The sequence below is a fragment of the Pygocentrus nattereri genome, chromosome 24 (assembly GCF_015220715.1).
Source record: "Pygocentrus nattereri isolate fPygNat1 chromosome 24, fPygNat1.pri, whole genome shotgun sequence".
Classification (NCBI taxonomy): Eukaryota; Metazoa; Chordata; class Actinopteri; order Characiformes; family Serrasalmidae; genus Pygocentrus; species Pygocentrus nattereri.
The window spans coordinates 8,169,294-8,196,534 of record NC_051234.1 but is presented as its reverse complement, the minus strand read 5'-3'; the positions used below and the strand labels follow the sequence as shown (position 1 = coordinate 8,196,534).

The following is a 27,241-nucleotide window of genomic DNA, read 5'->3' as shown; positions in this document are numbered from 1 at the left end:
TGTTGTTTTTTAAGGACAGATCCATGTCATCTGAATCCTTTGTTCTGTAGCTGATTGAACATCCGTCCTGGTGGTTACTGTGCTTTCCGGCTGGCTTTTGCCTTGTTTCAACAGGGCAATTTAATGTGGGGTTAATGCAGGGTAAGATCTCCCTTTCATTGGTCAAGGTGGGCGTTCTGCGAGCAGGGCTAGCATTTCTGTGTCCCATACATCCAGTGGGAAGGGTTTTGGGGCTTTTAGAAGGCTCTGTTCTGTGTACCTGGCATACTGCTGAAACAAAATGAATCAAGAATTTCATCAACGATGACATATGTACAAAACTGACCAGCATGTCAGCTACACAATAAGGGCTGCACTCTTAAAAATAAAGGTGCCCAAAGTTTGAGGAACCACCACATAATGTAAAAAAACTATGAAAGACATTTAAATTGGTATAGAACTGGTGTATTATGTGAAGGTTCTTTAAATCTTTGAAAGGCTTGTCACATGTACACGTCTCTTTTTCAACCATTAAATATGCCAAATTTTAAGTAGTGAGTCAGTATGCATGCACGCTTGCACCAGAACCTTGTCATTGGCTGATAACCTGTGACTGAAAATGTTGACACCAATTCAATCTGATATCAAGCTGATATCAGCAGAAAATGCTTGGTCATATATTGGAGGGGAAAAAATTATGATCTGATCCAATACTGTAGCAAATTTAGTCCGAAATACCACACACTGTCATTGTGTGATGTCCTGTTAGCTGTCTATTTCTTTATGTGGGGTGGTAGAGTGTTGTTCTCACATTATATGTTTTATGCGTAATTTGTTTGCATTGTTCAGGAGTTGATGTCAAAGTCAAGCCCTATTTTTACAATAATTTTTGTAAGAAACATTCATTTAGACTTCCTGAAAAGTTATTGTGACACTAGATGTTCTCATTGGCACAAAAAACTATATTTCAAAGTATAGCTCACCTTCTGAGTTCCCTGGTCTGCTTGGCTTCAATTGTAAAGTTAACTGCTCATGCACCCTTTGCATGTCCTCTATGGGGAAGGAGGCTGGTAATTCTTGCTCAGACTCCACTGTTGACACTTCCACATTGGCGACATGTGAGGACCTTTGTAACTTATCTTGACATGGCTGGTCAATTGTGGCTGATTCTGTATGAGTGAGAAGACCGTGTAAGTGGGAACTGTCACTTGAAGGCTGTGATTCCTGTATAGGGGTAGGAAGGTCCTCATCCAGCACATATATGGATGAGACAGGAGGGGACTGCCTGCTCTGTTCTGAGCTTGCTGTTTCAAATGTGCTCTCCAAAGTGCTCCCTACATGATTATCATTGATGTCCCGTGTGCTTTCTTGAAGTTTCAGCCCCTCTAAAGTGCTATGGTCATGTTCTTTTTCTTGATCTGTATTGGCAAGACTATTTGCTTTTGTCAGACTCTCTGACTCTGTCAAATTATCTTGTCTTTCCAGAGTGTTGGAGATAGAGCTCCCATGGTGGAAAATAAACTGATTTGGTGTTTGGTCTTGTTCATTTTTCTCTGTTGCAGCATAATTTGTGTCTGTTTGCTGAAGATTTTCAATAGATGTTTCAGTCTGACTGAATGTATCGGTTTCCGGCATTTGACACATCTGAGTCTCAGGTGTGCTGTCTTTACTTTGGATCTCTTCCTTTTCCTCCAGGGCAGAAACTACGCTGGTGTCAAAAGGTACATGTAGCTTTGGTTTCGTGCCATCATCTGAATCAACTGTTCCTTCAGCAAAAATTATTGTGGTGTCATTCAGTTCTCCTTTTTCTCTTTCAGAAATATTTGATTGTGGAAAAGGGTCTGTAACATCCTGTTTTGTCTCCAGAACAGATGTAGCTTCTGCAGCATCTTCGTTCACCTCCTCTTTTGGATGCTCTTTGCATGTTTTTTCTGTCACAGTGATACTTAATTTCTGCAAAACATCTGTGTCCTTTTGGTTCATTTCCAAAAGTTCACTGTTTTCTCCAGCATCTTTGTCTACCTCCTCCTCTGGACATGTTTTCACAGCCTCCTCATCTTCCTTTTCCATCGGTGACATACATACATCCCTGATCTGATCCTCAAAGGCAATTTCAGTCTTTGGTTCAGTGACTTGACTGCCATAATTCTGTTGACTTTCCTCTTTTGTAATGTTAGACTGCAACTGTCTGCTATTTATATTTGGTTTCTCATTCAAACCTTTCTCATTAGTGCATGTTACTGTTTCCTTTTGTGTCAGACAGTTGTCGGAAGAGGAACTCTCAAGCTTTGAATCACTTGATTTCTTTCTGGGTGTGAAGGTGCCAAATGCCCCCCCTTCTAATTTGAAGATAGTCTCATTTATAGAGACTGTGGATTCATTTACCAGGCAAATTTGTTTAGGGACTTCATGGATCAGTGATAGGCATGAATCTGAGACAGCAACTGGGTTGTTTGATTGGTCTGGTAAATCAGTTGTTGTGGTAGGACCACAGAGATCATTTTGTTCATAAGAACCAATCAAAGCTGGAGCCTGTGCTTCTTGAGCTGATTCCAGGACTTGCAGTGACTGTTTAGGAGAAACATCAGTTCCGTCCTTGCATAGGTTTGAAATGGATTCTCCTGGAATGTTAAACTCTGTGTTAGGGGTCTGATCTTTGTCATCTTTCCCATCATCTGAAAGTATATTTAGTGTAGATTGTGCACTTGGGATGCAGCTCTTTTCTGGATCTTCCCATGTGGTCACCAGAAGTTTTTCAGAATTGCATTGTATAAGTGCATTATTTTCTGGGTTTTGAAGGATGTTTGCATCATCTTCACCCCCTCCTGCTTCTGACAGGTCCTCAATGGATCTCCAAGTGGACAGGTTTGACTCCAACATGCCAGCCTCAATATCTGCCATCTTCTCTGGCAAGTCACAGTAGCTGTTGTTGTCCTCAAGGTCACCCATGATGTCATCTCCAGCAGCAATATTGGGAGTTACAGATAGGCCCTTGTTGTGCAGTGACCCAGCTGTCTCACACATAAGCAAATTCTCTGCCTCAAAGTCACAGCATTCCCCTAATGACAGGGACAAGGGCTCAGCTGGAGCCCAACCCTCTGATGAAACACTCCTTTCTGACATGCTATTTTCAGAGTTCTCTTTCTTTGGTGAAATGGCGAGCATGCTGTAAGTAGCAGAGGACATATTTAAAGGGCCAAGACTTACATCTTCAGGGCCAGGATGATTTTCTGTCAGGTTATCTTGGTCAAGAGAGTGTTCAAATGGGGAGATATCAGCTGGAGTTAAGTTATCTGGTATTTCTGACAGCTCAGGATAGGCACAAACTGGTATGTTTGTGGGGCTACAGTCATCTTTAGGGTAAGACAACAAAGGGACTCCTTTGTTAAGGTCATTCGTTGCAGTCTCATCAAGCCTCAGTGAAGTATCCAAGAACTCAGAGTTGTTTCCATTTTTCTGATCTAGCTCCTGGTCGTCCTGAAAATTGAATTCATGGTCCATGCCTGCTGCAGTGGCACCAAGCATACAAAGAACTGGTTTAATACATGTTTCAGTTACTTCATCTAGTTCTGATGATTTTGTTTGAATTTCTGACTCCTGGGTCCTTAAATGACCTGTCTGTTGAGGCTCCACACAGCATGGATTGTCTGTTTCTCCTGTTTCTTTGAGATCTGTGCACTGACTATCTTCCCCAGTTTGTTCCATGATCTCGGCTGTCTCTGTACATTCCCTCTCAATGTATTTTGGCATGATCATGTCTTCAGTACTTGTAGTGCAGACTGGCACATGCTCGTGAGCCACAACATTTGGAAGCTCAGAGGATTCAGAGGAAATCTCCATTTCACTCTCACTTCCAGAAGACTCTGGTCGTGCATGGGTTATTGACTCCACATGATCATCTTGTCCTGGAAATTGCTGGGCAATTTCAGCATGTCTCTCTGTGCTGTACAGATGGTCTTCTTCTTCTCCGTTACAAGAAGTGGAATCAATTGACTCTTCTGTGTCATCCTGATAAGCAAAAGACTCGTCTACCCCTTCATTTATGGAGTTCTCTGAAAGTGAATTTAGGAAAGAGGCAGATGTGTCCTCCTCATTTGGGTCATCCACATCCCTTGGCCCAGTCTTTAAGGCTTCTGCTTGCTCTTCCAAATAATTGTCATCATCATCATCCTCATCATCATACTCGTCTACATCACCTTCTTCCTCTCCAGCAGCATATGCATCGACATCATTTTCAGGTTCCTCATCTGTTGGGAATAATGTTATCTCCATGGAATCTGCCTGGAATATCAAGCTGGCATGGACAGGCAGCAGGGAGGCAGGAATCATTCCATCTCCACCGGGTCCGTCATCTCTAGAGCACCCATGGAAGAATAGAGCAGAAGATCCCATCTCACTGTACAAGCTGTTGTTGTCAGTGTCTGAAATCTCTGAGGAGCAAGTGGCAGGGGTTAGGCTGCCTGTCTCCAGGGCAGTAGCAGCTGTTGCCAGTCGGTGACTGAAGGGAAAAGAAGATGTCAAATCTGGGGGAAAGTCCTCTTCTGGGCTTAGAGGGGCATCCAGTCTGGCAAAGTGCTCTGAGACACAGGCATCAAGGTCCAGTTCTAGATCCTGATCGGGATCATCAAAAGGCTGGGTTATGTCAGTGGCTCGCTGAATTTCTGCCTGCACTAAAGAAGCCTCAGACCCTCCTAACCCATCTTGTGAGTCTGTGCTTCTGCCACTACTGCTCCTGTGTGGAGAAACATTCTCAGTCACCCAGTGAGGCCTGCAGGTCTCCCTTGTTATCCTCTCCTCTGCATACTCCACATCTTCGACTAGCCCTGGCATGACAGGCTTACACAGGCAATGCTCCCTATCAGCTCCCAGTCGCTCATCTCCCAGTTCATCTCCAATTTCGGACAGAGATCCCACATAGCAAGCAGGGGCCTCTTGCAATTCTGCTTCTGCAATGAGATTTGGGGAACAGGAGTGAGAGGTGCTGGAGGTATAGGACGAGGTCCAACTGCCTCCCTCAGCAGTAATGTAAGATCCAGATGGAGAAGTGGGTGGGGAGCACAGATCAGACTCATCAGTTGGTGAACCAGGACCTGTGCTTGGACTGTTTGGGTGCCACTGTTGCTTGAGATGTGAGCAATAGGCCATCTTAATAGGGGTGGAAGGGGCTGTGTAATAACGATCTGGGTCCAATCCAGGAAGGACACCAATTCGTTGGGGATCAACTGGGTATGAGGGCTCGGAAAAGGATAAGGAAGGCACTTCACCCTGAGATAGAGAGACTGGGTCTCCCTCATCATCTGGGAAAAAGGTGCTGCTTTCTGGCAATCCAGTGTCTGTTGCTTCAGGCTCTGGATCTGTGCATTCAAGTAGCTGATTTAAGCTTTTCTCTTGCTCAGGAGTTGGGGTCAAAGATTTATCCTGCTCAGATTTGGGACTCTCTTGACCAGTATCAAGTTTGAGTTTCTCTTCCACCCAAGTTTGTTCCTCCACTGAAGGTGATGAAGTTTGAGAGGTGTGGGATTCAGAGCTTGACATCTCCTCACCTGTCTTTTTGCCTAGCAGCACACCAATCTGTGTCTCCATGTTCTTCAGCAGAGCTTCTTGTCCCATAACGACCCTTGCATCCATGGACTCAGGTTCTTGGTAGTCACTTTCCACCTCAGCCCCAGTTAAGACTTTGATCCTCTCCATTTTTACTGGTCCCCTTCTACATACTCCTTTGCCGAACCGTCCTGTTAGCCGGCCTACTGACCGTCCATCTGTTTCAAAGCTTGCGCCCTCTGGTTGAGGCCGAGTAGAAGTATTTGGCTTTGCCATAACCAAGCGCGGCCCAAATGGAGAGGTACATTGTGGGGAGAGTTTGGGTGGGCTGCTAGGAGAAGGGGTGGAGGCACTGTCGCTTGGTGTAGAGGCTGTAGAACTGGAGGCCTGTCTGGACAAGTCTAAAAAAGAAAGCAATAACAAATGTGTTAATTTTGTGTTAGAACAGTATTTATGTATGGATTACATTGTTTGGATTAGATGTAAAATTCACAGTAAAACAAACAAATAGAACATTTTATTGACAATACCAACAGAAATGTAATATTTGCAATCCATTCACAGCATTTTACTACATTCATCAATATATCGCCACTACTTTTGATGTTTATATTGCTGGACTGCAATATAGATGGTGGGATTGTCCTTCAATGAGTAACTTCAAACTGAATGTGCCTTGTTGAACTTTTTCATCACGTCAGGTTGCTGTTGGTCACAATGCCAGCAAAATGTCACATAAAATATTCAGTGTAATACTTGGAAAGGTCATCTAAATGGAAATGCTTTGGCTACAGTGGTTAGAGTGTCACGTTATACATGCAAAAATCAACAGAAAATTGTAGTTTCGCTTCAAGTAGAATGCCCACGTAATATTTTCTCACTGATTGCTCTAGTCCAGGGGTGCACAACTCCAGTCCTGGAGGGCTGGTGTCCAGCACAGTTTGGTAGTTTCCTTACTCAAACACACCCTGGCAATTAACAGATGAGTTGAATCAGGAGCGTTTGAGCAGGTACATCACCAAATTTTGCTGGACACTGGCACTCCAGGACCAGAGTTGTGCACCCCTGTTCCAGTCAGTGGACAGTAAATGCTAGGAACATGCACTAATGGAGCATGTGATGAAGGTGTTTAAAATAAAGCTGTTAGTTTAGTTACAGCACATGGTCTAATGTGGACTGAATACATTAGCACAATTAGCAAAAGCTCTTTGAGATATGAGCATGTTGTTCTTTCTAACAAAGCAAAACTGTTAAAATTACAGTACTGGATTGTAATCATCTACCAGTAAGTTTACCCTTAGTAAAACAGAAATGACTTTCCCTAAACCACTGTCATAGAAAGGAAGACTCTGAAGTATCATGTAGAACACTCTGTAATTCCAAGATGATCTTAACCCTAATTAGCTTTTTAGGAAATCCAATTGAGATTAGCCTAGAAATGAAGCCTATGCAGAGATAAATAGTGGAGTATCTCATTAAATGTGTAATGCTGCAGACAAGCAGCTTTAGAGAACACATTTCCAAGAGGGTTATTTTACCTCTCTCATCCCTCTAGAGAGGTGGTGGTGAGGGGCATTTAGTAGGTCAGTTAAGCTGGCCAGTAGGAAGCAGCAATTTTAATGTCTGTTGAGTAATTGTATCAGGGAAGCGAGGCCCTTTTCTGCCTCCATGGCATCTCAGACTGACAGTAATGACTGTATGCAGAGGAAAGCACGCAGCACTGTCAGCAGAAAAAAGTCACTAACACGCACACACTTACAGACACACACATACATTTGTATTCCTATCTTTGTGGAATATTTCCACTGACTTCAGTATAACTGTAGCTAAATGATGCAACATTTTATCCTAAACTGAACCATAATCAAAAAAGGGGAATTCTGGCCTAAAACGACCATTTTATATAATGGTATATAATATTATGTAGCACAGCATTATATCCATGTCCTCTTCAGTTTGACAGATTTTATGATTTTGTGTCCTTTTTGTGCTTTCATCTGTCAATGTTTTCTCTCTGCAATACTCAACATGCATTACGCATGGAATTGGGAATCCCTCCAGTGTCTAGTCCTGACTGTTAGTTCAACCACTGAGCTTTAGACTAAATAAGGGGTTAGCAACCCAAATGTTAAGAAGAGCCATTTTGTCAAGTTTCAACAAAAATCTAACCACCCTGGGAGTCACAGTATATCCTGTCAATTTTATTAAAGTATTGTTTCACCATCATGGCTGTAAATATGTCTCAGCATGTGCTAATGTACTAGTATGCCTAAAAATATAATGAGAAATGCAGACTAGCTTTGGTCTACTTTAAGCTTTAGCTCAGCTATAGCCACTTTTCTCACATCTCCAGCAGGAAACCTTTCCACAAAACTAGAAGTTTCTTGTTAAATGTCTCTCAATGTTCGGCTTTTCACAAGGCTGAAGTCGCTTCTAATTCACCAGCTTCTTGTTAGAATTTTCCCATTCCACCTATATGATACCAGAGGTGCTGCAATGTCGCTAAGTATGTAGCTAATTGTTGCACCGTTTAAGGTGGAACAGGAAAAGTCAAACAAGAAGTTGGCGAATCAGATTGTCCTCCTCTTCTGACGAGTCATTTCTATTGTTGGAGTCATTCATTTTTCCCACTATAATGATGACTTCAAGAGAGTTGCTACAGTAAGAAATTAAGCTTTCTAGCTGTAACATTAGCTACACTATAGTGCCAAAAGTATTTAGTTACCCATCCAAATTGAATTCAGATGTTCCAATCACTTCCATTGTCACAGGTGTATAAAACCAAACACCTACGCACACAGACTGCTTCTACAAACATTTGTGAAAGAATGGGGTGCACCAGTGCACAAAGCAAGGTCCGTAAAGACATGCATGAGTGAGTTTGGTGTGGAAGAACTTGACTGGCCTTCACAGAGTCCTGGCCTCAACCCAACAGAACACCTTTGGGATGAATTAGAGCAGAGAATGTGAGCCAGGCCTTCTCGTCCAACATCAGTGTCTAACCTCACAGATGCACTTCTGGAAGAATGGCCATAAATTCCCATAAACACACTCCTAACCCTTGTGGAAAGCCTTTCCAGAAGAGCTGAAGCTGTTATAGCTGCAAAGGGTGGGCGAATATCATATTAAACCCTATGGATTAAGAATGGGATGTCACTCAAGTTCATATGCATGTGAGCTAATGCTTTTGGCAATACAGTGCATATGCCTTCCTTCTCCATTCAATGCCAAATGTAAATCACTAGGACGGGACCCTTAAGGGTACATCTCAGTACCTTTTGTCAGGGAACATAATGCATTAAAATTATATTCTCTAAATTGTATTGACTCCACACACCTGGGGACATTTAAGCCACACAACTGGACCTTAAAACCATTGTTGTACCATTAAGGGAACATTTACATTGTTTGTACCTTGATGAACAATAAATGTACCTGCACAGATCCTTTATTTATAAGTGTAGCGACAAGTGCAGCACAACTGTAGAACAGAATATAATTCCTTTTAGTATCACTGGTCCCCACAGCATTAAACATTTCAAAATTTCCTTCTTCCCAGGGACATTTGGTGCACTTGCATTGGTCTTGCATGAACTATTGACATGATTAGTACAGTGGAGCTCCTGTCAGCACCTGTCTCACTGCAGTCTTTATAATCAGACAGACAGGTACGCCTAGGGCCACATTGAGCAGTTATAGGATTATCTCTCTTGCCCCACTCTCTCTCTGTCTCTCTCTCTCTCTCTCTCTCCTTCCTCTAAGCAACTCCTTCTCCATCCTTCATCTCAGTAACCTTCAGTTTGAGTGTGTGGTGGCTTTACTACATTGAATGCTTTACTAAGTGACCTTTTTTTCCACATCATCTACATCGTATTTCGAGTGCTCGCTTTTAATGCTCTGTCCTTCCAGTCAGTGGCTGTGTCTATGTAATCCGTATGAGAAAAACAAAGGAGCAAACTCTAAAATCATTGTCTCATGAATGCCCAACGTGCATAGTTTTATAGCTTGAATTGTCATTCTTTATGGTGATGGTCTTAATGAGCAAGCTTTACTACAGTAAAGCCTCTTAGGTCTTGCGTGCAGACAGATCGCTTAGCCTTAGTGTTTGAAATCAACAAGCTCCCACTGACATACACTGGCTGGTCATTTCAATCCAGTTTCTAAATGTGACAGTCGCATAATTCATAAAGGAAGGTGAATCTTATTAGGGTCATTTTACAGAAACGTATGCTTTTTTTATCTATCCATAGGAGTCACTGGTGTTACTGATTGTCATCGGTGTTACACATAAGAGAGGTAACACCAGTGACATTTTTATTGATCAAAATGGCTACTGCAGAGCATCAAACTACACGTTGATTTGATATATAATCAATCATTAAAATAAAACGTTTAGGGCTTTTCTTAGCCTGGATTATACCAATGTTAGATAATATCCAATAGTAGGAGCCCTAATAGAAATGTACAATGTTCTTTCAGCTTCGCCTAACTGTTCTTACTGCGTCGTTCACCCGTCTCTCAAATGTTTACATCTCTCTCTCTCTCTCTCTCTCTCTCTCTCTCTCTCTCTCTCTCTCTCTTTCGCACACACCCGGGTCTCTCGCCCTGAGTGTCCTACAAATGTCATCATAGGCCCAAGCTATGTAATGTTAAATCAGACACGACTCTCTGTGTTCATGTGAGTGAGTTCCCTGCTATGTGTTTGTGTGCGTGCGTGTGTGTGTGTGTGTGTGTGTGTGTGTGTGTGTGTGTGTGTGTGCTCTGCTGTAGGAGGATTGTTATGCTTAGTCATGATGCAAAATGGTGACATCATCCCGTCACACCCCACACAGGGAACGTCTGTTATGGAGCTGAATGTGAAACACAGAGGCAGTGTGTGTGTATGTGTGTGTGTGTGTGTGTGTGTGTGTGTGTGTGTGTGTGTGTATGTGTGTGTGTGTGTGTGTTTGTGTTGTGGAGAGAGAAAGAAAGACCCTTTTTTGTTTGCTGTTGCAATTGCAGTGGTTGTGCAAAGCTATGGCAGCATATGCCAGACCTTTCCCTAATCCGACTGAAAATTCAAAAGTGCTGATTAAACCTAGACTTTACAACTGCATTTGCCACATGACATCACTGTGTGCATCATTTAAGACATAAGCCAAATTCAACTGCAAAGCTTGCACATGAAAATCTGCATGAATATGAAAAAGTGCTTTTGACTTTGAACTATCATTGACATATTTGTCTGAATCTGACATGAAAAAAACAGAATAAAAATTCTGGAACCGCATTTCCTCATGAACACACTCCAACTCTGCCCAAATTAAACTGTATTTGCAACCCTGTTTGCAATTTCACTTTCACAGTCAATAGCTACGTTCGCATTACAAGCCTCATTGCTGAAACCTGATTTTTGCTCTGATCCGATCTCTCTGATTTGACCGTTCACACTTGTTTAGGTAAGTGATTCAAATCTGTCATTAATGTGAACGAACTGGCGTCCTGAAACGACCCTCATGAGCTCATCCTACTCAGTAATGAATGAATGAATCACTGCATCATCAGCACAAACTAACGAGCAGAACGAGCTTCGCTGAGACGATCATTAACTCTGATCAGCTCTCAGCTTCATTATTAGAGCGGAGGAGAAAATGTGAGATGAGCTGCTTTTCCACTGTTTACAGGCTGTAACTTCTGTTCGGCGCTGCTGCCAGAGTAACTCTGAATGATGGCGCAGAGGAAAAAAAGCACATGAATTCAGATCTGAGCGTGACATTAAGGTCACATGGCCATCAAAATCAAAACATCAAAATGTGCAGAGCAATGTTCTTCCAGGTCTAGGGATGGGAAACACTACTCTAACTCACATTGGTTCTGTATCTCCTTATTCGGAACATCCATCACTGGCCTTCCAGGTTCTCCAACAGTCCTGCGAGCCTTTGCTTGAAGCTGATCACTTACTTGATGCAAGTTTGAATACTCAATGTCAGTAAAATTAGTGTTTGCGCAGCCACGAGCTCGGTCAAGAATCACTTCCACACGAAACAGCAGAAATCACTTTGGACAGAATTTTTCTCAGCCTGGTGGGCGAGTGTTAAAACGCCACTAGCAGTTGCTAACTGAAGTTTTGTCACAATTTCTTTCCATAATTTCCTCTTAAACCACGTCCCGCAGTAAAATGTCCGTCTCGACGTCCCGCCCACAGTGTTTGATGGACAGAAAGCCTCGCTGACAGTGAAAAACAGATTGCAAATATGGTTCATTTAGGCTGAGCTTGAGCACGACTGAGAAAATGCAGCTGCAATTCGGTGATTGTTATTCTGTTTTTAGTAATTCAGACCATTGAGACGTGGAAATTAAATGTCAAGAGCGTTTTGCTTTTTCTGTGTTAAATTCATCCAGTCATTATACACAGAATGGCACTAGAAAGAAAGAAAAAGAGAGATTGTGAAGAAATGAAGGGGCAAAGAGAGAGAGATAGAGATGGATAGACAGATAGATTGACAGACAAACAGACAGGCAGAGAGATATACAGATAGAGATAGAAAGATAGAGAGAGAGATAGACAGATATAGAGAGAGGGAGAGAGAGAGAGAGAGAGCGAGAGATAGACAGAGAGAGAAAGACAGAGGGAGAGAGAGAGAGAGAGAGAGAGAGCGAGAGATAGACAGAGAGAGAGAGACAGAGGGAGAGAGAGAGAGAGAGAGAGATAGAGATAGATAGCGAGAGAGAGAGATAGAGATAGACAGAGAGAGAGAGAGCGAGAGAGAGAGAGATAGACAGAGAGAGAGAGACAGATAGAGAGAGAGATAGACAGAGAGAGAGAGAGACAGAGGGAGAGAGAGAGAGAGACAGAGGGAGAGAGAGAGAGAGAGAGAGAGAGAGAGAGACCATCTGTCTCTAGGCAGTTTGTGTAAAGTTTGACTCACTGCAGGTTCCACCTGCTCAAGGCATGTACTTAAATAACAGCAGTGTTTCTGTGTTTCAGTTTGTTTGTTTGTTTGCTTGCTTGCTTGCTTGCTTGTGTGTGTGTGTGTGTGTGTGTGTGTGCGCGTGGCCTCCTCCTTGAATGACCTTTCCTACCAAACCCCCGCAGTTTGCAGAACAGAATGAGCAGATGGTGCTAAGTCCTAAATAAAAGCTCTTCCTGCCTCCATCCACAGGCCTGAACATCAACGTTACAGCTAGAGTCAGCAGATAAAGCCACTCTTCATCCGCTCGTTCTCTGTCTCGCAGCCTGAGGACTTACTGGTTTTCTGGGCTCGGCCGAATTTCCTCTGTCAATATTTAAACAATGCTAATGCTAATGCTCAGCGCCAGTAATTCATTTGTAGTCATCATAAACGTAGTCCATTAGCCAAGACATGTTTGTCCAAAGTAATGTGGCTAACAAATGTCACACTGAGTACAATCCCACCATACTGAGTTGCTGAATATGGTGGAGTGAGCTATTTGCAAAACTGGCTGCTAAATTGCAAAAAAAGGCATGAAAACTGTTTAGTCTGTCAGTTTTATGTGATAGGATGGATATATTATGCTTAAAAGACCCTGTTGCAGAAAACAACAAATTACTAATGTTTTCAATGTTGAATAAAAACAAGGCTACAAGGCTAATGCTAGCTGACAAGTCATGCAAGCTAATAACACCAATTAGCATCACACAAAGTGCCCCCTTCCAAACGTTTGCAATGAAGTGATCTCATATAAACTTGTTTATGTCGCTTCTGACATTGTTATCTACAAAATGGGCACAAATATTTTAGCTAAAAAGCACATTAGCATAGCTAAAAGGACACAACCATTTTGCAGCCTGAATTACTGCATCGCTAGTTGTTTGCTACATTAGCCTCGTAGCTCAAACGCAGAAATGATGGAGCAAATGATCCCATTCCATTTCTCCTGAAATTCACTTATTATTTTATAATGACTGCATTAAAGGTTTCATTGGATGTTTGCAGCTTATTATACCTCAACGTACAAGACATTTGACTCTTTTTGGTGTAAGATTCAGCTCAATGAAGAGGAACATATCGCTATGTTCTAACAAAACCTTTACTTTTAGTTAGTTTCTGCCATAATTTAGATTGCCAGCTGAACTCCACATTGTGTATAAATTTCAAGATGAATGGACCAATACAAAAAGGTCAAAAATGACCTTTTTTCCATTTTTGTGTCCCTAGCATTTCCTGATATATTACACTTGAAAAACATATTAGGGTAACAATTTATTCATATTTAAAAATAAAACAATAATTTATTTTAACAGTTACACCTCCTCGCCGTCAATTCAGCAATATTGTTTTTTCAAATCAATTATCTAGAATTCCAAGCACCACAGAAGAGGCTGAGGCCATATTTTGAGGTAAAAAAACATGTTTTTATACAATTTTAAAGGCAATAATCTATTCCTGACTATGAACTACATGATTTATTTGACATAAAGAAAACAAACATTACACAATGTATAATGAAAGTTCCAGAAGTCGTGTCACTGATGTTACGACGCATTTTATATTTTATTTTGAAATCAAAGTCACACCGATGACATCACACGACTTCCTTCAACCTGTTTTCTGAAGATCTGTGAAGAAAAGCTCATGGTCAGTCCACTGTGTCTTTCAGTTATCAGACATGTACTCATTTAGCTCATGATATCATGTGAAGCTTTTCGTGGAGGTCACTGGTGTGACCGATCTTTATTCTTAGGTAAATGTGAAAAAATAGAATACAAATGGAATAAAATTAGAATAGAATAAAAAACTAGAATAAAAATACAAAGTGGCTACTCTGGCTGATTAGCCAAGGTAAAAATAAACAGAAACAGCTCACGCTCAAATAGACAAACATTACTCGCTGCTGCCCTCTATAGATGATCTCTCTCTATATATATATAAGACCCATGACATGTCTCTATTAATGCCTTTGCCTCAACCCAACTCACATTCTGTTTCTTGCACCGTAAAATATGATTATAAAACTTAACAACTGGAAAATAATGGCAGTCAGTGCAATCAGCTCTATTGATTACTGTATTACAAGTGCAATTGAAAAACTTCACTTTCTTGCATAAAGTGGTCCAGATTATTAAATTGTATAATTAGAAACCATAGTATGATCATTAATAATCAACCCAATTATTTCAGAAACATTTTTAAAACATAATTATTTGTGCAGGGATCTTTTTGGAGTGTGTTGCCTTGAGGCAACGTTGTGAAATAATGGGAAGAAATGACACAGAGCCATGTTCCCTGAAGTGGTGAGACCTGGGTTAATCTGTTCCACTGTCACACGTTGTTGCTTCTAGGCAAACACATATAATTCTCATAAGAAAAAAATTGTTACTGAATGTTAAAAAAGAGGTTTAAATGTGCCCACTAAGAGATAGTATGACCAAGTACATGATTTTTATTGAATCACTCAAACTTTTCCCTTTATTGTTAACCCTGTTTTTCTTTTTAAATGTGTATAACGTTACTGTAGAGTGAGGAAAACGAGTTTGTTGCCCTGAGGCAACATCATGCAATAGAGGGTTAAGTAATCATGGGTTTAAGTGATCATGTAATAATCACGACAGGCCAATATGGTATTACCGTACACACAAAACATTGCTTCTACCTGTTTATTTATTTTAAACAGATTTTTCAGGAATGGTCTGCTGTTTTGTTGTTATGCCCATTCGTGCCGAAAAGAAAATGGGTACTAATAGGTTTATATCCTATGGGGTAGTAATCGTACCCCCTCTAGGAGGCCTTTATTCTGTCTGTCTTTTTCTCTCTCTCTCTTTCTCTGCATCCAAATGAAACACCACCCAAATTCCTGCACCCTTACGCACAACACAAATGCCCCTGGCACTCTTCACAGACAAATTAACCCCTGGTCGTCTGCCTGTCTACCGCCTCACACTGAGTTCCTGAACTCTCTGTGAGTGATGTAATGGGACTGGACAGAATAAGAGTAGCCCAAACAAAACCAGTCAAGATCCATTCAGATCAGTCGGTACCCATTCAAGCTCGGTCATGAGGAATATTAGAGTGTCTTCGGAGAACCTTTACAAGCAAATACCAGAAAAAACAGCAAATACAATTTTCCCTCTTATCCCAAATGTACGCAACAAGCCACGACATGTTTGGTGAATGAAGTCAGCTTCTTCAGCGTTGCACTTGTGATAGGAGCTTATGTTCCACTAATTAGTATTGTGAAAAATGCATGTCTGGATCCTCACAAACTATAAACTGTGTTTTGGTTAAGTAATATCAAATACACTTGCTAGTGTGGTTTCTAAGTCAGTATGAATAAAAATACAGCATCCAAATGGCTGCTCAGACTCTTTTAGCTATGCTACGCATTTTTATACATTTTAAAGAATCAGTCTTGATTCACTACATCACATTGGTTTTCAATGAACTTTTCTTGAAAAGGTTATAAACAAGCAGATTGGTCTTGCTACCTTCAGTGAAATATGATAATGCCTTCTACACTGTAAACTTGGCTTCAATCCTCACCCTACACTATACCAATAAGAGTCCTTGGGCAAGACTCCCAACATTTCCTTCGTTTACCTGTGTAAAATGATCAAAATTGTAAGTTAATCTGGACAAGTAATAAGTGTCTGCCAAATGCCATAAATGTAAAATGTACGTGATGCAAAGGTCGATAGGATTCCGGTGTGAATATGAGTTTAAATCATCATTGCATCCATTGTATTATCAAAGCATATTGCCGCTGTCGGAAGAAAACCTTGTATCTCCATTTTTGTTGTTTTCCAGTTTTGGACATAATTTGAACAAACCTGTTGCTCTTTACATTGTGTGCAAATTTTATTATGAATAGACCAAAATAAACATCCCAAAATGACTTGTAAAAACATCTGGTTCCATAGACTTATATTAAAAGTAAAGTAGGTTTTTTCCTTCTCCTGTAAAGTTGTCATTTCTTCCAATAACCGCAATATGATCTTCCACGCCCAAAGCAGTATTTATATCACATATTTGAGTAGTAGTATGTATTAACAAACTATATATGGATACTTCCCTTATTAGTGATACCAATTGCTCTGCAGCTAGCCTGCTCTGAGCCCACTGAGGCCTACCTGCTCATCTCATTAGTGCAGTAGTCTAAAGATAGTGGCGACACACTGGCACACATGAGAGGTCTTTATTTTTTTAGGCCAATGTTTCCACCTCTCTCTCTCTCTCTCACACACACACACACACACACACACACACACACACACACACACACACACACACACACACACACACAGATTGCCTCTTCAGATCGTGTGCTTTGACAAACATTTTATTGCGCTACACAAAGGCAATTTAATGTCTAAGAGAAAGTTGCACTATAAAAATGTCTTATCTTAAATTTCTGATTCTTGGCATGAAAAAAAAAAATTGAAGAACATTGTTTGGAAGGTTCTTTTGTGGTGGAACTTTAGATTCTCCAGTCTAGCACATCTTCACATAACTCACGCTGAAAAAAAAAATCTAAGCTCTTTTGATCATGTATAAAGAGAGGTGAGATCAAATAACGCTTGATCTCTAGGCCTACTCTAATAATCTCTCTGTCACGAACTCACTCCCACACAGTTAAAGGGGCTACTCTCTTTATATTATAGCTAACTAGTCACAGTGAATAATACCCTGCTTGTTTTCAGCAAAGCCTGCCACAGACCCTAAAACCCTGGATGCTTTTTTGCTGAAGGATTATAGGCATTGTAGTAGGTATGCCTTGCCTATCGCATACGTGGCTAATGCACATGTACACATCACCACACTCTCCTTTGGAAGCAGCCAGAGATGTTCACAAGTTACCTCACTTGAGTCGAGCCTCGAGTCTTCCATAGTGAATTTTATTTTAGCCTGATTTTTAGCTATATTGCTCAAAAGTACACTCTATTAAAAGCCAGTCGATCCGAAAAGCTTTCAGAAACGAGCCTCTCATTACAGGAGAACCTTCAGTCTGAAGGTCAGAACTGAAGAGCTACATGGGGTGTGGTGTTTACAGGAAAGAGACTATGTCACTATGCTAGCTAGCTAGCATATTAGCTAATACAGTTGTAGGTTTGTTAAGCTTCAAAGGAATGTTAAATAGATACACTGCAAAAAATGATATCTTGTCAAGTAAAATAATCTTAAATATAGTCAATACATCTAATGTTTTTCCCATTGAGGTTGTTGTAAACTTAATTTAGATGATTTTTTCTATTTATAGACATTTATACTTGTTTTAAGTAGTTTTATTATGTAAATTTATCTCATTGTATTGGCCGATAATTTTGCCTGTTTTGAGAGATGTGCTTGAAACCAGCAAAATTATCTGACACTATAGTGAGATTTTTACTTTTAATTAAAAATAAGTCAATCATATATAGAAATAAGGTAAATAGTCCTATAATGAGTGCACAACCATTTCAAAACTGGGAATTATTAGATATATGGACTATATATAAGATCATTCTGCTTGACAAGATACCATTTTTTGCAGTGTAGTATTCGTAAAACCCAGCGTGAGTTCAGAGACTGCGGAGACATGGATGACGAGCCCCACTGTGGCCATTCAGCTTGACGGCCTGTTGTGCTTCCAGGCGGACAGAGACGCTGAGCTGTGCAGTAAGACTTGAGGTGGGGGACTGTGTGTTTACATCAACACTAAATGGTGTAAAAACGCAGCGCTAGTCACCAGTCACTGCTCACCGCTGGTGGAGTTTGCGATTGTCAGAGCCTTTTTATTTGCCAAGAGAGCTGACCATGCTGTACATAATACCGGTGTATATAACTCCCAGTGGTAATGCTAACGGCGTACTGAACGAGCTGTACAGTGCAATCAGCGACCTCCAGAACACAAACCCAGACGGACTGTTTATTGTTGCTGGAGATTTCAACCATGCCAAGCTGAAGTCAGTGCTCCCTAAATTCTACCAGTATGTGGACTTTGCAACCTGGGGGGCTAACATGCTGGATCTTGTTTACACAAACTGAGCGCTGCCCCCACCACGCTACTCAGACCACATTTCTGTAATGCTCACTCCAGCTTACAGACCTCTCATCAGACGTGCCAAACCAGACCAGAACCATGTCAGAACCTGGCCACCATAAGCTCTCTCTGCTCCTCAGTACTGTTTTTAGCACACTGACTGCTAGATGTTCAGAGAAGCAGCAACTTCTGGTGACTCCATCAACCTGGAGGAGTACTCAGAATCAGTGACTGGCTACATCGGCAAGTGCATTGATGATGTTACTGTCTCCACACTCATCACACCCCAACCAGAAGCCATGGATGACTGCAGAGGTGTGCATGCTGCTGAGAACCCATGAAAAGGCTTTCAAGTCAGGGGATAAGGCAAGTCTCAGGATAGCTAGAGTCAAGCTTTCCCAGGCCAACAGAGAGGCAAAGAGGCAAAGAGTGCCTACTCAAAGAAAATCCATGAACATTTTCTAGACACTACACACACACAGCGCATGTGGCAAGGCATTCAGGCCATCACCAACTACAAGACACCTCCACCTGCTTGTGATGATGATGCCTCCCTTCCAGATGTGCTAAATAACTTCTATGCTCAGTTTGAAGCACAGAACAGCATAACAGCGAGGAAAACCATACCTCCTCCAAATGAACAGGTACTGCGTCTGTCCACAGCTGATGTGCAGAACTCTACACAGAGTCAACCCACGAAAAGCCCCAGGATTTGACAGCTTACCAGACAAAGTGCTCAGAGAATGTGCTGGACAGCTGGCTGATGCTCTCACAGACATATTCAACATCTCTCTGAGCACTGCAGTCGTTCCAAGATGCAAAATTCCACCACCATCATCCCTGTGCCGAAGAAGTCTCCAGTGTCCTGCTTCAATGACTACCATCCCGTTGCACTCACTCCTATCAACATGAAGTGCTTCGAGAGGCTTGTCATGAAGCACATCAAAGACCAGCCCCCCCTCACTGAACCCCCTTCAATTTGCATATCACCCCAACTGCTCAACAGATGCGTCTCCACCACACTCCACCTGGCTCTCACCCACCTGGACAATAAAGACGCTTATGTCAGAATGCTGTTCATAGACTTCAGTTCAGCACTCAACACCATCATGGCTGCTCAGGGCTGCGTGTTCAGTCCACTGCTGTTCACTCTACTGACTCATGACTGTACTGTAAAGTACAGCTCAAACCACCTCACGACTCACACGACTGTGGTGGGTCTGATCAGCAAGAATGATGAGTCAGCGTACAGAGAGGAGGTGCAGCAGCTAACGGACTGGTGCGGAGCCAACAACTTGTCTCTGAATGTAGACAACACTAAGATGGTTGTTGACTTCACAAGAGTGCGAGGTGTCCACCCACCACTGAACATCACTGGCTCTGCTATGGAGATTGTCAGGAGCACCAAGTTCCTTGGTGTCCACATCACAGAAAACCTCATGTGGTCCCTCAACACCAACTCCATAGCCAAGAGAACGCAGCAGTGCCACTACTTCCTGCGGAGACTGAGGAAGGCTCATCTCCTCCCTCCTGAGCAGCTGCATCATCGCCTGGTTTGGGAATTGCACCACCTCAGAATGCAAGACCCTACAGTGAGGAAAGTTGAGAAGATCATCGGGGTCTCTCTCCCCTCCATCATGGACATCTACACCACACACACTGTATCTGAAAAGTCACCAGCGTTGTGGACAACCCCATCCATCCCTCACACGGAGTTTTCTCACTGCTTCCATCTGGCAGAAGGTACCGACGCATCCGTGCCATCACTGCCAGACGCTGCAATAGCTTTGTTCCTCAAGCGATCAGGTTTTTAAACTCACAAGGACTGAACTGAAAGCCCCCCTCACACACACTCACACGCTCTCCTCTTTTGATGCTCTTTTGCACTATCTGGAACTTGCTGCTAATACAGTATTTACACTTTGTTTACTCAACTATGGTGTATATCCTACCTCAGGAACTGCTGTGCTCACGTATGTTATCTGACTGTGTTTACTCACAGATCACAGTACGTTAAATAATCTTTGCACCTTATTTCACAATCCTACCTCATGCTCAGAAATTAGTGCTGTGTCGGCGCTGCACTGTCCAGTCTGTTTACTGTGTCTAATGTCTGTTTTATTTAATGGATTTATTGTACTGTTTCTGCACGTTGCACTTTGTACTGCTTATTCTGTTTTATGTTGATGTTCCTGGAGGAACGTAATTTCACTCCATTGTGTACTTGTACATAGATGGAATGACAATAAAAGCCTCTTGATTTGACTGGACTTGACAACCGTGAACCATACAGCACACCATGGCTATTCTATCTGTCAGGGTGCTTTATTACCTAATGATGTACAAATGGCAATGGTATATTAACAATACGGTGGCAGTGACGAGTATATCGTCAGTCAAGTAATATCTATTACTAAATCTTCTGCTAAATTTGCTAATGCACTAACTAGCATTATTGCTATTCAAAGTACATGCATAGCCAACGATTTCAAGTTATATTCATTCATCGTATTATATAAATACCACTTTTTTCAGCATGTATTCCTTTAAGCACTGCATTCACCATATGTCACATTTGTGTAGGTTTTTCTGTAATAAAATGCTCATTATTTGAAGTTAATGTATCCTGTATTCATTTTGGAATAGCTCTATCGTGCAAAACGAAACCAAACCAAAACCAAAATGCTAAACATCAACATTTATTTTGTTAAATTGCCACCTTAAAGTCAGGAGGGGGCTATTAAATCTACAAGGATGTGGCCCCTAAATCATTACATTCTAACTTGTTAGCTCTGACATTTACCTCAGCACAGTAAACATTAGCCTGGTAAGCTAAAATGCCAGCTCATTACCCAGATAGTAGAGTTTTGGTTGACTACTGGGTAGATGTTAGGCATATGGGCCTGAATAGGGTCAGATCCAGGACAGCTTCATACTGTTTTGGCTAATGTCTACATTTTTGGGACAATTCTGGCATGAACATTGTGAACCAACAATGTAGTTGGGGCAAATTGGGACCAGATTTGGGCCATATCCTTTCTTCTACTGACTTTACAGTGTGTGGGCCAGATCTGTGCTGAGGATCCAGCCGTATAGTGGGCCAGAACAAACCAAGGATGTGGCCCCTAAATCATTACATTCTAACTTGTTAGCTCTGACATTTACCTCAGCAAAGTAAACATTAGCCTGGTAAGCTAAAATGCCAGCTCATTACCCAGATAGTAGAGTTTTGGTTGACTACTGGGTAGATGTTAGGCATATGGGCCTGAATAGGGTCAGATCCTGGACAGCTTCATACTGTTTTGGCTAATGTCTACATTTTTGGGACAATTCTGGCGTGAATATTGTGAACCAACAATGTAGTTGGGCCAAATTGGGACCAGATTTGGGCCATATCCTTTCTTCTACTGACTTTATAGTGTGTGGGCCAGACCTAGGCTGAGGACCCAGTCGTATAGTGGGCCAGAACAAACCAAGGATGTGGCCCACAAGTGAGCCAGACACATTTTGCCAACTGAGTAGCAAGATAACAGCAGGAATATTAGTGCTAGCTGGATAGCTAGAATATGGTAACTAGCACAGCTAGCTAGCATTTTATAACCTTGATATTTTACATTGCCTTTGATGAACTTGTAAAGACTCTAAGTTATTTGGTTAGAATTAAGTCTGGTTTTATAACAGGTTTTATAAAAATGTGTAAGTCTGAATCGTATAGCTTTTATATCTTAGTATTCCTGAATGAAAAATGGCATCAAGGAGGGTCTGTCAACTAGCTGAGTGCTTTTGCTCAAAGTGGTGATGTATCAAAGATTTCAGATATCATCAAAGATATCAAAGAGCAATGTGGTCTTTTAATTATTTAATATGACCATGACGTGAAATAACAAGGAATAAAGGTCAGTTTTGATTTAGTTGCCGTTGCGGTTTTGGTTCTAGGAAGAGGGATAAGTGAAGAATGTTTGGGATGAGAGGTTCCACAAAGAACTTTTGTCCAGATTGGTATGGTTTTGCCACATAGAACCATAAGAGTTTTAAGAAACAGTTTCAAAGATCGTATCTAGCACCATGATGCACCTTTATTTATGACGTAAATCACAGTTATAACCTTCCATTCTGTCCTGAGCTGTACATAGTAAAGGTTATGAGACTCTTCTTCCATCAACATCAGTCATTTACGTAGAAGTAGACTATCAGAAATCATTGTACCCGGCCATAAAACTACCTTCATATGAATATGGCTTGGTACACTCAAAAAAATTATTTATGGCCATCATCATCAAACATATTTTTAAAACTTTAAAATGTACTTTGCTTATTTATATTCATTTGAAGCAACCCAATTTGGATAAATCCAAAACTGATTTAATTGAATTGTATAAAACCTTTTCGATTTTTCCACTAAATCTTATTTAGCTATCTAGCATCCTTGCTAGATTAAATAAACGATGGCAGTGATTTATTGTGAAGCAGTATGTAAAGTTGCATTAAATTAATATTCAAATCAACACCACGGTTGTTGTAACTGTAGGTGACCTCGACATGTTAGCGTGGCATAAAGTGACTGATAGCATTAGCTGGCTAACTGGCATGATGGTCAGCACGAGAGCTGCACCTCAAGGGGGAAGTGGTGCACATAAACATCTGCTGTAATTAGTAGTTTCAGTTGTGAGTGAATAGAAATTCTTAACCAGGGAATTTGAGGTGAAATCTATAAAGTGATGTTTATTTCTTTCTCATTAGACTTTAAAGTTTACATGTGTCTTATAATGAGACTCAGCAAATAGTGTTTAATACAGTTTGGACTTCAATAAATTTTTGTGACTTTAACATGTTTTGTCATTTAATAGCCTGAGTAATTGTGCTACGAATACAGAAGGTACTATTAACTCTTTAGAAATACATAAATGTTGTGGAAAAAAACTGCATAAATCCTGCAAGCACTTCCAATTTAAACATGATTTGATTCATTCAGGTTTATTGAACATGATGGAAAAACATAAATTATAATACCATTTTTCATATTGGATTTATGTATTTAAATGGAATGGAAAATTGACCTGTAATTAAAACACAGAGGTTTTAAAATTTGGGCTTAAATATATTTTTGAGTGCACTTGAATTATGTACTCTTATACCCACTAACCTCAACACAGAGTTCACTACATGCTGTCCGTCTGCCAGGCTGCATAAATTCTAATGACACTTACATCAATATTAGTCATTACACCGAAGCCGAACTCACTCACATGCACACTTGGGGCTAATTCTAAAGCTCCATCGTCTCCGCATGTCCCAACTCGGTCTTATCCGACGGCAAAGCTCGATGCTTTTCCGTCTGTTTCACTGTGATTTTTGGGTGTGATTTTTGAGCAGGCACTCGAGTGGGCCCGTAACGGGCGTGGGGGATGGGGGGGCTGGGGGTATGCCGGGTCCTGCCAGGGATGCTGTGTCATGCTCCTGCGCTTGTGGAGAGGAGGAGAGGAGGGTGTGGGTGCATTACCGCTACTGCTGTTTTGGGACGATGCTGATGCTGATGATGTTGCAGGGCGCGGCCAAACCTCTCATATCTCTCTCTCTCTCTCTTTCTCTCTCTCTCTCTGTGCTGTTGTGGCCACCACATGCTTTCAACTGCACCATCATTCATCTGTGAAATGCCAACATCTCCCATTCCTAGCCTTTTCTTATCCCTCTTTCTTGCGCTGTCTCTTTACAAGGCAGTAGTGTTAACTATTAGTTGCAGTGCCTTATATAATGCATAATGCTGCTTATATCAGTATCAGGGTCAAGCACAGGCCTTTTTCAGCCACACATCCTCATGTATCACACTATCTCTCTCTCTCTCTCTCTCTCTCTTTATGCCTCTATGACGTTCTGTCATTCCACCCACATGCTTTCAGCCACATATGCCTCTCATGTCATGACTACTCTCTTTCTCTCTATCTCTCTCTCTCTATCTTCAACCCTCCCCATTCCCATCATCTCTCACCTGGTCCGGGCAGCTCCGTGTCCGTCTCTCTGTCCAGCAGACCCTCCGCTGTTTCCCCCGGCATGTTTGTTTCCCCACCCTCTGACGCACTTGCTAAAAGAGCAGTCCGAAGAGGAGAGGAGCGAGGGGTAGAGAAGAGAGGATGAGTGGCGGTGAGCTCTCGCACTGAATGAGCGTGCCTGTATGACAGAGAGGGAGCTGCAGAGGCTGTGTGGAATCTGAGACAGAGCTGCAGTATTCTGTGTGAGTGCAGGAGCTCTCTCTCTCTCTCTCTCTCTCTCTCTCTCTCCCTCCCTTGCTCTCCTTTCCCTCCTGCAGTCTCATAACCTCTCCCTCCCCCTGCTGTTCACCCTCCCTCCTTCCCTCTTTCTCTCTCTTGCTCTCCCTCCCTGTGTCTCTTTCTACCTCCTTCGCTCTACCACTCCACCCTCCTCCTCCTTCTCCTTTTCTCTCCATCTCTCTCCTCCCCCCTTTCTCTCCCATAGGCAAGTGGATCTTGGACAATGATGTCAGCAGATTTCTGCTTTTGTTATCTGCACAGACAAGGAGAGAGAGAAAGAGAGAGAGAGAGAGAGAGAGATAGGGTTTGGGATGGAGAGTTATAATAGTTTAGTTAGTAGTTTAGGCTTCTGCTCGCTCTCTCTCTCCCTCTCTCTCTCTCTCTCTCTCTATCTGGGGAGTGTGTAGGTTGTTCTGTTGCTTCCCTGGAGGCATGGCATCTGCTGCAGCCGTCTGTTTACTGTCAACACATTAAAACTCTGAAATACTCGGTCAGAACAACTGAACAACAAAGTTAAAACATCGCTGCTTAAAGGTAAACTTGTGGCTTGTAACACTACAAATAAACCCAGCAAACTTCAGAGTCAGTGTATACAGCGGAGTCTTTAAGTATTGGATAGCAGGGATGTAATGATTTCAATATAGGTTGAAAACGTGGAAAAGATGAATGGTCAAAATGTTCAAACTGTATAGCCTTTATGAGGGACTAATTGGCCATCAGGAGGACCAGGACAATTCCCAGAGAGACCCTATGCATGGGCCACTGAGAGTGTGAGAACAAGAGAAGCTGCATTAATGTGTTGGGCTCACTCATTAAGTCCCGGATGTAAATTCTTAATTCTAATTAAAACTTTCACTTTGCACTTAAATTCATGGTTTCATTTCAGCTTCAATGTGCTGTGGTAGTGTTATGACACAGTCTAGGGCAGGGGCCAACAACGTGTGCCTCCGGAGCCGCATGTAGCTCTTTTACTGCTCTGTTGTGGCTCCACAGCAGAATCAGATGCTCAGGTAAAAATAAAATATTCCTCCTTCGCAGTAAAATAAAGCTCTGCTGATCGTTCAACACAGTTTTAACAGTAAATGGTCTTAAACGTTGGAGTTAATGTAGGACTGCTAATTCATCCTTTAACCTTGAAGGCTGGCCCCGAACTGCTGGTCACCATAGCAACACAGACAACAGTCTCGCCTCGCTAGTAGTTAACAAAACGGCAAAGAGAAGGATTTAAGGTGAACATTGATAACTTATTTGCGTTCATAATCACTCCAGCTGGTTTCATTTAATCTGCAATGATAAACTGACAAACACTAAAGTCAGTTTCGCATTCGAACTGCGCCGTTCCACTTAAACGATGCAGCGGTTACATTCTGTCACCTCAGGCACCATTTAAGGTGGAATGGGAAAATTCAGACAAGAAACTGGCGATTGAGAAGAGACTTTAGCCACTTTTGTGGAAAAAAAGTTTCCTGCTGGAGATGTGAGAAAAGCAACCATAACTCAGAGTCAAAGCTTAAAGCAGAGCAAATGAAGTCTGTGTTTTTGTATACATGATATTTTTATCCTATACTAGTACATTAGCACATACTGAGACAAATGAACAGCCAGGATGGTAAAATAGATGTGAAATGTTGTGGATCCCAAGGTGTTTGTGGCTCTCCTTAAAATTTGGGTTGCTGACCCCTGGTCTAGAATGTGAAATGTGTGCTTATTGAATGTGTGTGTAATGTGTAATAATGAGACAAAACATCAAAAGTTCTTCACAGAGAATCCAAAATATGTATTATACAGTTGTGCAGTGCAATCACCAGTAAGGCTTCAGGCTTAGCTTGGGCCTAAACGACAAACAAAACATTTTTACTCATTCTAAGAGAGACTAAGGCCCAATCCCATTCCACGGCTTGCCCCTACCACTTAGCCCTACCCCTCCACTTTGCACGTTCGTGGCTAGGGGTAGGCTGTCCCGATTGTTCTTGAGATAGATCAAAATAAGAAATGGAATTGGGCCTAACTAGCCTTCCATTTCACAATAACAGCACTTTCTACATTTAGTCAAAAACTTCACCCCAGAAGTGTTTACCTTCTTTAGCTTTATCATTAGTGTACCAGTGTATTTTATATGTTTATGCAGGATTCATCCTAATTTCCAGTGTGGATATTGTTATTCATAGCTGAAAGCATGAAAGCATTCTTCTAGCCAGTTGTGCAGTTACTCTTGTTTCACTAAATTGGGTGGTATATGTATGAAAAGGACCAGTATAAAAATGGATAGTTTGGTTCCTAAAATCTAATTAGCTGAGTCGTGTTCAAAGCCGGTGTAAAATCCACACCTATGACGCCTCACAGTGACTGAACTCTGTATCACTGCCCCAAAAACCTTGTGCTGTTAATGGAATCTTTGACACCCATGCTGCTCACATGGATCACCCAGAATATTGATGAAGTAAGAACCCATTTACTGTTTAAACTGAGTGGCTGACAACTTATGTTCTTAACTAGAC

At 41.7% G+C, this 27,241-nt stretch overlaps 1 protein-coding gene across 2 annotated transcripts in view; it reads right to left on the bottom strand.

The window, feature by feature from the left end:
• nacad (NAC alpha domain containing) overlaps nucleotides 1-24,744 on the bottom strand; it is a 29,814-nt gene extending 5,070 nt beyond the window's left edge. Inside the window, exons 1-3 of one of the 2 annotated variants that reach the window (XM_017695784.2) lie at nucleotides 24,464-24,744; nucleotides 963-5,921; nucleotides 1-270 (exon numbers count right to left, since the gene is read on the bottom strand). In XM_017695784.2, the coding sequence (XP_017551273.2) occupies nucleotides 1-270; nucleotides 963-5,921; nucleotides 24,464-24,527 (5,293 nt within the window). In that variant the 5' untranslated portion in view covers nucleotides 24,528-24,744. The remainder of the gene's footprint in view (nucleotides 271-962; nucleotides 5,922-24,463) is intronic. The other variant, XM_017695785.2, reaches the window with a different exon arrangement.
• Between the last annotated feature and the right edge of the window lie 2,497 nt (nucleotides 24,745-27,241).